We start from the raw sequence: 10,542 nt of genomic DNA on the forward strand, positions 1-10,542 counted from the left end.
CATAATATGAATCCAAAATATTTTAAATATAATCAAGTATGTTAATCTGAAAATAAGAAAAATTCTTATCCCTTTATTTACCATGTCCTATACTAACATAAAAAGCAGATATAGGAGTAAGCTGGCAAAGGACTACTGGGACAAAAGAAACCTTCCTAGAGTGGGGAGAGGGAGATGAAGGAGAAAAAAAGAATATAAATGTATTTATTACCACTAAACTGTAATTTAAAAATAGTAAATTATATAGTTTAACTTAATAATTTTTTAAAGTATTCTCAAGAACAGAAAATAAATAAATAGAACCTTATCACAATTTAAAAAGAAAAGAAAACTTTTTCCCCACTTTAAAAACAAAAACAAAACAAACCTGCAGACTAGGAACTCTGAGCGTTTGAGAATGTCGATACTTCTGTACTCTTTTGACTGAGTGAAAGTGCAACCAAAAGAGATGGGCAAAATGAATTCCAAAGAAAGACATGAGGAAAAGTCAGAAAGTAACAAATCTTGTGAATTACGGAAAATTAGTCCTCATAAAGTGGAAAAGTAGGGAGGGGAAGAAGGGTGAAAGACGAAAGTACAAGCCTAGTTCCCAGGAATGAAGAGATCATATAAATGAGCAGGTGGAATTAAATAAATATAGGCTGGGGGCTCTTCCAGTTCTCCTTGTTTCCTGGTCAATTAAGCAACTGTAAAGAAGAAAAAAAAAAATCTCAGCTTTACTCATGCTTCTGTGTGCTTCCCCCATTCCTAAATTTAATAGACGTGGGCAGGAGGTGGGATTTAAGCTTTATCAGTCTTACCTATCATCACAGAGCTGTCAATTTGTAAAAGGGAAAATGTGGAGAGAATATATAATACTTTGAAATAGATTGCTCAAGCAATAGTCAGGGGTATCTACAAAATAGACTCCTACTAGTTCTCTTGTCTTTCCTCTGGATTGCTGCCCCCAATCCATGTTTCTCTCCTGTTACACTCGTCCCACCACCAATCTCTTAAAAATGTAAAACAGATCAAGTCACTCTGCTATTCAAAGCTCTCCAAAGGCTTCTCATCAAAAGTATAATAAAATCCAACTCCCTACCACAGCCTACAACTCTCTACAACCCCTTCCTATGGCCTGGGGGCCTACATAACATGGCCCTTGCCTACCTCTCCAACTTCATCTCCCTCCAGGAACCCTGAAGCTCACTATGCAGTCTAACTTCACAGGACTGTAGATTTTTTGCTAACCATACCAAGTCCCTTACTACCTGGTCAAAGTCATGGTATTCAATACCCTTTAACAATCTTAAGGCTGTTTCTTGGTCTTGGAATGCTATGACCCCATATTTCTCCAAGGCTAACTCCTTAATATTCAGGAACAGCTCAAATGTTATCTTCTGGTCACTCCTGACAACCCAATTTAAAGTAACATACCACACACACAGAAATATCATACCATTCTAGTATGCTATTTTGTTGTCTTCATAAATTATCTCTTTCTGAAATTATTAATATGTGGCTCATTTATTTGTACCGTGTAACACCCCCTCAGCCCCCCCCCTCAATAATGTACACATACTTGCTGATAAATTCCTTGGGAATCTGAACCTTGTCTTCCTTGCTCCTTGCTGAATCCTCAAAGTCTAGAACAATGGCTGGTACTCAGTTGATACTTATTATTTATCAAATGAGAAATCAAACTTTGTTTCTGCCATGCATAGGCTCCTAGTACTTGTTCATCATCACTTTTCTTATCTGTTCCCTTTTAAAAATTTCTTTTGGTCTTCATTCTGCTTACAGCAACACTGAGGAATTAAAGAATAAAAAACATACAAAAGAAAGATGTTAATGCAAATAGAAACCCACTAAGCCTATGCTACTGACTATTGGGCAGAAGGCCAAGTAAAGTACTTCTTAAGGGCAAAATCTCATAGGGTCAATCTCATCCATTAGTGCAGTTCTGAAGGGCAGCAGCAAAAGGCATCATGGAGGTAACATCTCTGTGCCCTAAAAAAGTACCACATGCCCTACGGACACTCAGTGGTTCTTAAAACCCTTAATGCGCCAAAGATTCAGATGCAGTAGGTTTCAGATGCAGTACGTTTTCACAGATCAGAGAATCTGCACTTATGACAAATGACCCAGGTGATTCCAAGGACTGATACAGGCAGTCTTTGGAAACTTTGAACTCAGCCCAAAGGATCAATAGCAAGAACCTAAGGGATAGTATCACCAGGTAGATGGCTTAACCAATACAATTAATCTTTTCTCCATTTCTACCCTGAAGTTGATTCTCAAAACTAGTCAAATTCCATTTTGGTATTTGCTTAGTATTATTTAAATTAGTTGGTCTTTAAGTACAGCTGTTAGCCATTTTAAAACAACAACGGGGCAGTTACTATGTTTTAGAGCGAGATGTCATCAGTGATTTACACATGTATCATATTATCCCATTTTATCGATGAAAATTTTGAGCTTCAGTTAAGTAAGTGCAGACAACTATTAATAAGTGACAGATTTGGAAACAGATCTGTATGTCACTAAAGTCTGCATCATATGAAAGCTATATCTCCCACAAATTATACCTTAGTAGAACTAAAACCAATAAAAAAAATCCATTTCTAAATAAAGGAAGAGAGGAGATTTTCCCTTAATTTAAATATTCCTCCCTTTAGAAAAAGATTTCGTGAGATTTATTTTATTTATATTGAAAATACATTTAAATTACATTAACAGGGCAACCTGTGAAAACGAATCAATCTTAAGAATCCTTTCCTAAGGCAAATAATCACCCCTTAGTAAGAGGCATCTAATAAGACTGCTTCTGTACTAACAGATCTAGCAGTAGTTCTCAAACTGGGCTGATAATCAAGAATCACTTAGAGGAGCATCTTAAAAACAAATTCTAGGCTTCACTCCAGTTCTTGTGAATCAGAATCTCTGAGGTGTGACCCCAAGATCTTTATTTCTTTAAGTTCTGCAGGGGCTTCTGATGAGTAACTGCGGTTCAAAACTACTGTTACCCTAAAACCAGCATTCTACAAATGAATGAATTGAGAACCTAAAAGGTAGAATTTGCCTAAGGACACACAGCATATAAGTGGCATAGCATGCTGGAAAAACAATGTCCTGACTCCCATTTGGTGCTTTTTACACCAATTCAAGCTGCTGTTTTTGATAAAACTGTATTTATTTCTGCTGTTGCTTATGCCTTGCTGATTACTTACTATTCACTATCCTACAACTTATTCCCCCATCTGCAAACTGAGAATAGTAATAGTGTCTACCTCTTAAGAGTTACTGTGAGGATTAAATAATATAACGTTCATTATATAATGCACTTAACACAGTGCCTGGCATATTGTGAGTACTCACTAGCTAGGTTATGTAACCCACTAAAAATGCATGCCTATTTTAACTGGAGAGGATTTACTGAACCACGCCAATTACAAAATGTACAAGAAACCCATGTTTAGCTTTGGGAGTCCAAAAAGACTCTAAACTCAGGGTTAAGTTTAAAGTCATGGTATCTAATGTCTTGTTTTTCCAGTTATCATCTATTTCTGTCAAAAGTTAGTTTACTTCACAGAGAATAATGCCTCTATGAACTGACTTCACAAGAGCCTGAGTTTTGCACATCATTGTTTTTCCTAGCCTCTGAATTACCTAGTGAATCCACCTGCATTTATAAAAGCCCCCTCCCCTTTCTCAGGCAAAGCGAAGTTTGATGACCACTAGTATTCAGAATCCATGACCACAGTAAATGGCCTCTCAAGTCCTCCCAGCAAAAAAAACTGTCGTGCTCTGTAACCAGAAGAGCAGCGTCATCAGGCTCTAATGCAAACAACAGCTGGGCCCGGCTGTGCAGAGTAACCGTGGTGATCAACAGGGACGGGCTCAACCTCCTCACCTCCTAGGAAACTTAGAAAACTACGAAAGGGCCGCCCAGCAATCCCCGCGGTAGACACTGCTGCCTAGGAGACCACGAGGAGCTATGTTTGACTCAACAGCCTCCTTCCCAAGGGCAGGACCAAAGGAAGGCGACCCTGGATGGCTGACCAGGCTCCAGCGGCGCCAGAAGGTTAACGACCCTCTTGCCCTGTTTCTTGTGAAGGCCAAGAGCCTCGTCTCCCCGCCAGGCCAGCTGCCGGAAGTGCGTCACCCAAACCTGCTGGGGATACTGGGAGTTGTAGTTAAGTGGCCACTTCTCGCACCCCAATTCGTCTTTTTTCAAACAAGAAAACATCTTGGAACCCTGAAGAAGGTCGCTTTATGCCCAACATGTCGAATAACCCCTCCATTTTGCAGTCGCCAAAGCGCACTCTCTGCGCACAGGCGGAAACCGGACTACAAGTCCCAGAATGCTCCGCAGGGCTGCTGGCGCGCCCGGCCTCTGTCGTAGGTGCGGGCCGCATGAATGGGGCGCCGGGCGTAAGGCGAAGCCTGGCACGGTCCGCGCGGCCGCTACCTGCTCCTGGCGCGTGAGTGCGAGGTGTGGGCCGTGCGCGTGCGCGTGCGCGCGACGAGAGCGCCGGCCCGTTACAGGCTCCTGGCTGCTAAGGTTGGTGGCAGCGCCGCGCGCCCGAGGGGCCGGTGGTTGCGGGGCCTCCCGCCTCGACCCAGGCTGCGGGCAGCCGTGGCGGCCGCCGGGGACCGCAAGGGGCGGAGGAAAGGAGGGGGCCGGGCCCGGCACGCGGAGGAACAGCCGAGCATGCCCCGGGACAACATGGCCTCCCTGATCCAACGGATCGCCCGCCAGGCTTGCCTCACCTTCCGGGGCGGCGGGGGCGGTCGCAGAGCTTCCGACCGCGGCGCGGCGTCTGGCCCCGAGGCGCCGATGCCGCCGGGCTTCCCGGAGAACCTGAGCAAGCTGAAGAGCTTGCTGACCCAGGTCCGCGCCGAGGACTTGAACATCGCCCCGCGCAAGGCGACGCTGCAGCCACTGCCGCCCAACCTGCCGCCCGTCACCTACATGCACATCTGCGAGACGGACAGCTTCAGCCTGGGCGTGTTCCTGCTCAAGAGCGGCACGTCCATCCCGTTGCATGACCACCCGGGCATGCACGGCATGCTCAAGGTGCTCTACGGCACCGTGCGCATCAGCTGCATGGACAAGCTGGAGGCGAGCGGCGGGCAGCGGCCGCGGGCCCCGCCGCCAGAGCAGCAGTTCGAGCCGCCGCTGCAGCCCCGAGAGCGGGATGCTGTGCGGCTAGGCGTGCTGCGCTCGCGGGCGGAGTACACCGAGGCCAGCGGTCCCTGCGTCCTCACGCCGTACCGGGACAACCTGCACCAGATCGACGCAGTGGACGGGCCTGCCGCCTTTCTGGACATCCTGGCCCCGCCCTACGACCCGGACAATGGCCGGGACTGCCACTATTACCGGGTGCTGGAGCCCATCAGGGCTAAGGAGGCCTCCGGCTCGACCTGTGACCTGCCCCGAGAGGTGTGGCTCCTGGAGACCCCGCAGGCCGATGATTTCTGGTGCGAGGGAGAGCCCTATCCAGGTCCCAAGGTCTTCCCTTGAATCCGTCGGCGCTCGGGAGCGGTGGGCCGAAGACGCGCCCTAGCATATCTGGGCCTGGCTGCCCGCGACCCACCACAAGGGCTTTGTCTTTGCCCCCTATTCTGGGCGTTGGATCTACTGGAATGAGCAGTAGCCTCTTCCTCGGCAGCTTTGGGAAGCACGGGCGAGTGGACCGCAGCCACCGGGCACGGTTATGGGGGCGGGGTGGGCGGAGAAGCTAGGTTGTTTCCTGGTACAGTCACTGCCACCAGGGCTTTGATTTGGGAGGAGTGGGACAGGGGACTATCTGAAGCGCTTCCATCCTAAAGCCATAATGAAAATATTCTTCCTCTGTTCCCCATTCCATACAAAATAAACTAAAGCCCCCCCCCTTCGGTAAATAGGATTTGTTTTCCACTCATGCCCTTACACCCTTTTACTCCTTGTAGTTTTAACTTATTATTGACTGCGCATGACCCAGTGGTCAAGTCACTGGTAAAAACTAGGTTTAAAGAGATGAGCTGTTGAAAGTGAGCTGCCCTGCCTAAAATTCCTTGTGAAAATTAAATCACTTGTTCTGAATTCAGGGGTCACCCTCAAAACATAACTATGCATGTAGAGGACAAGATTTATTTTCTTTCCTCCCCTTGCCCAGTAGTCATATCTAGTTTACTCAGCCAGCATCTACTAAGAAATTCAGCACCTGCATCTCTCTGACGTGGTCACTTAAAGCTTATCTTGCCCATGAATCTCCAGATCTCTGAGTTGAGCAGATTTCTTGTTGCAGATTCACTTTTAATGCAAACACTATATTATCCTCAAGTGACTTTTTTTTTCTTCATGTACTTTAAGAGGTTATAGGGTAATTCTGTATTTTCTAACCGGAAGATTCAAAGGAGCTGAATCTGTTATGCTTCCAAACAACTGAATGTAAAACATTTCCTAGCCAGCTGTTAAATTCCATACCCCTATTTACTTTCAAAAATTTCCTGTAAAAGTGGAGACAAATATTATGTTGATGACTGTAATATTCTCTCAGGAACTCTAATGTTCCAGAGGGTTGGTGGTTCCAGCTGTGCCGCTGGCAGTGTTATCTCAACCCTCTCCCTAAAACGAGAGAGCGAGTGCTTGGTTCGTCTAATGTGGTTTTCTGTGGGAAGAGATAGAAGAGACAGATGATCAAGGCTAGAGAATTAAGAATTAACCAATACTAGCCATTTTGGGGCACCAAAACTTGGGATTAAACACTTCTCACTCCCAACTCTTGAAGTGAACAGTTGTGCTATCTGTGACTAGTTTAAATTTTGTCCTTTTAATAGGCTGAGCAACTTTACCTTGTTTACAGATGTATTGACACCATTTGCTTCAGGCCATGGAGCACTGTTTCCCTCTTTTTACTATTTATAGGATTCCTTTTTTCACAAAACTTTTAATAAAAACAAACTGTAGAAATAAACACATTAAAATTTGTCCAGCTGTCGTCTAAGCCCTCTTGATTGACTTGCCAATGTGGCAATAAAGTTCTAATATCTGTAATAAAGGGAGCTTTGCTATTATTGAGAGAAAGTATTTGTTGACCCTGTGGGGAAACAGCATGTGCCTTTGCCTCTTTATGCACACTGGGTTACAGAGACCCAGGGTGAAGGAGTATTTGTTCCCAATTTTCAAAACAATTTGAAAAAGCAAATTAATTAATTAATTTTTTTTTTTTTTAACAATAAAGATGCGACATGCCACTACATTGTAAAACCTGACACAGGCAAAGCACCAAGCATTTCCTCCAGGGTTGCTAAAATTGTTTTATTGTAGCTTCACATTCTGGTGTGGTTTAAAATGCCTTGGGGGCAGTTTGAAGCAGCTCTTCTTGCCAGTCACTTAGAAAATTAGATATGCAAATGATTTTCTTGGAAAACTATATGTTTATTTTTTTTCATAGCACAGTAATAAATGTGGTTGTCAATCACATACTTTTCTTAATTGTAGCAAAAAGTTGATAGTTTACAAAGATTGTTGATAGCATTGTATTTGTTAATAATACAACCTGGAGTACATTAAACCTGCAAAAACCCATCCTGGCCACAGGACAGTAATAAAGGAAGAGTTATTATGAAAGACTTCATTATGAAAAAATTTTAAAGTCTCCAATTACAAGCAATTTGGAAGAAAAAAACTAAGGTGCTTTTCAAAAGAATAACTGAAATTGTTGCAGTCCAGAAGAGCAATATGGTATCTCTAATTTAGTTCAATAAGAACAGTGAAGCTTTTGGTACACTAATAACTAAGTAAATTAATGGTGAAAACAAAATGTGACTTGTTTTAGTGAGCCACTAAGGAAAGGATATGCTCATTACAACGACAAAATGTGATGCAGAAAAAAACCTTGCACCTCTATGCATAAACTGTTAGTCATAACTGACTTTATGTGCTGCTATTGTGTTTCCATATAATCCTGCAACATAGATTATGTTTTAATAACAACTGTGGGATAAAAGTTTTCTTCCCTTAGGAAATACTAATGAGCACAATGATATTAATCACTTAATTTTTCTGTTGAATAATAAATGCAATAATTGCCTCTCATGGGTGAGAAATCATTTGTCTGAATACTTCTGAAGCTTTTAAATTCTCTAGTTATTTCAGTGACCAGTTATATCAATGCAGAATATTGTGTGCCTACCTCCTATCTTATGAGAATTGATTTTTACTAAGCCTGATTTGAAAGGATTGAGCTTATACCAACTGCTGTTTTATTAAGGAAAATGGTAGCCTTCTTTTTAAGTAACATGTGTTTTGTCAACAGGAGTGGGTTCTCCGAGCTTTTAACACTAATAGCCCTTAACTTATCCCCAAATCCACACCTTTTATTTCACGTTTTTATTGTCTCCTTGGTGGTGCCTCAGTCTTGGCATCTCAGGAGAACACTGTCATCACTTGTCTATTCCAAATGATTCTGAATCTTGTGGTTTAGCTCTACTGCCCAATGAAGAAGCAATGTATCTTTAATTCAGGGCTCTGCCCATTGCTATTCAACTTTAACCTGAGGGTAGTGCTACTGCTGTAACTGCAGGTCTAAATTTGGAATTTAAGGTTAGATACAGAAGCCAACCACCGGTCACTTTCATTGCAGTGAGGCATCTACTATCAAAGAAGGAAACCGTTTGTTAAGTCCCATATAGATACTGAATCTTCAAATCCAGGGATATTTACATTTCTGGCTTAAAACCAATGTACTTATGAAAAATAAAGGTATGTTTAAAATTGTTTAGAGATAAATCTTGATTATTGCAAAATGGACAAGGAAAACCTTACTATATCTACATTTTGATTACTATTAAATGTTCATGGCCTGTACTGTAAGATTATGCTGGTTGCCTTCTACAGATTTCTGAAGTCCAAGTAATAATATACACTTATTAGTTTATTTCCTTGAGAGTGAGCTTTGAAACAGTATGACTGAAAACACATCTGAAACTGTTTAATGTCTGGTCATACTATTTCGCTATAACAGAAAAAAGCTTCTTTTATATTTAAAGAAAGTCTAGTAATGTACAAGAAAGCAAAAATACTTTCATCCTAGAAGGAAAGAATCTTAGGACTTAAATATTTTCTTTTCTCATCGTTTTTTTCCTTTCCTGTAGAATGTGTTTAGTTGTAGTTTAGACGGACAGCATTTTCAGTACTTGTGGATCCTAACCATTCTTTCCCACAACAAAATTGTATTGAACTATTAAAATGTCACTGCAGTCATTTTAATATATATATGAAACAATTTGCCTTAATCTCATTAGCAGTTAAGATATTGAAATTAAATAGCCTGGTTTATGAACACTTGAAGACCTTATGTAGGTATAATCAACCTATCTTTAATATGAATTGAACCATCTCAAAAGCATTATGAATCTTAAGGAATTACTCTCCAGAAGTTACTTTTTAATAAAGGCTAACAGGAACAACTGAAACATCAATAATATTATTCTCTCAAGCATATGTAAGAGATCAGAAGAAGCAGACTTATATTTCTATGCTTCATTTCTTAAAGTAAAGTCAAAAATGAGACACCTGTGAAAAGAACTTGGAATGTTTTAAGCAGAGAGCAAGATCTGATTAAAGGTATTAGGCTCACACGTTGAAATCTAGGAGTAAAAGCCACAAGGTTGGCTCTGAGAAAATGCTGAGGTGTATTCGTTATGGTACGTGTGTTAGAGTATGGCTACCTCACTAAGCCCACGTCTAGGTGAAAGTGATTATGTAATTGATTTTGCTATCATCAAAATGTCTTCAATCCTATTTTTAAAATGACTTTTAGTCTCTTACTTTGTAAACAATTGTTTAGATTATCTTGATTAAAGATACTCTAAAACTTGGCAAGACAATTACATAGCTTATAAAACTTGGGTATACTATATTTTAATATAATGAAATCTTTGTAGGAGGAAGGAGGTATTCATTAAAAATTTATAATTATCAAAATGTAGAATTGTCTTATTAAAATTCGACAAGCAAGAATGATACTATGCTGACAAGCTGGGAAATAAGAATGTAATAGTAAAACACTAGTCACTAAAAAAATCTGACACTTAAGTTTTGAAACCTCTAGTTAGTGGTCACAGAAAGAGGTCTTCATCCCTGAAATAAGGATAGAGAATGATATGGAAGAAAAGGGTTAATTACCTCCACAAATTAGATCTCAAATTCTAGTACTAGCAGGGGCAAAAGGTGATTTCCAGGAGTAGCTGTGACTGTCTGCTATTCTGAAATACAGGCTGTAATTATCAGCCAAGTCTGAGAGTCTTAACAGTGGTAAAGGACAAACAGATGAAGGGATTTTAGATACTATAGCTAAACAGTGGAGGCTCCAACATATCACAGTTGTGTAATGATCTAGAAGTGGGTGAACTTAAATAATATTTAGGTCCAGATTTTAGCGTAAAGATGATAACTTCACAAAGTCATATTTGTTTTGTATAGGTGGATAAATTAACGTCTTTGGGTGAATTTATATTTTAAAATCACTACAAAAGGCTTGCATTAAAATTAACCCTATAGTGTATTTTTTG

The 10,542-nt window shown here is 41.3% G+C and overlaps 1 protein-coding gene and 1 long non-coding RNA gene across 2 annotated transcripts; one reads left to right on the top strand and one right to left on the bottom strand.

Annotated features, from left to right (window-relative positions):
• Window positions 1–304: 304 nt before the first annotated feature.
• LOC123649934 lies at window positions 305–4,134 on the bottom strand. Its single transcript, XR_006739194.1, has 3 exons — window positions 3,893–4,134; window positions 1,562–1,787; window positions 305–686 (listed from the first exon to the last, which is right to left on the bottom strand). It is a non-coding gene; the product is annotated as an uncharacterized LOC123649934 (long non-coding RNA).
• Window positions 4,135–4,325: 191 nt separating this feature from the next.
• ADO (2-aminoethanethiol dioxygenase) lies at window positions 4,326–8,062 on the top strand. The gene has a single exon (XM_045568254.1). The coding sequence runs from the start codon at window positions 4,694–4,696 to the stop codon at window positions 5,504–5,506; it is 813 nt and encodes a 270-aa protein (XP_045424210.1). The 5' UTR covers window positions 4,326–4,693; the 3' UTR covers window positions 5,507–8,062.
• The last annotated feature ends 2,480 nt before the right edge of the window (window positions 8,063–10,542 follow it).

The sequence above is a fragment of the Lemur catta genome, chromosome 14, assembly GCF_020740605.2.
Source record: "Lemur catta isolate mLemCat1 chromosome 14, mLemCat1.pri, whole genome shotgun sequence".
Classification (NCBI taxonomy): Eukaryota; Metazoa; Chordata; class Mammalia; order Primates; family Lemuridae; genus Lemur; species Lemur catta.

Coding starts and splice junctions, on each gene's coding strand:
- ADO (XM_045568254.1), top strand. CDS start 4,694: ATGCCCCGGGACAACATGGCCTCCCTGATCCAACGGATCGCCCGCCAG.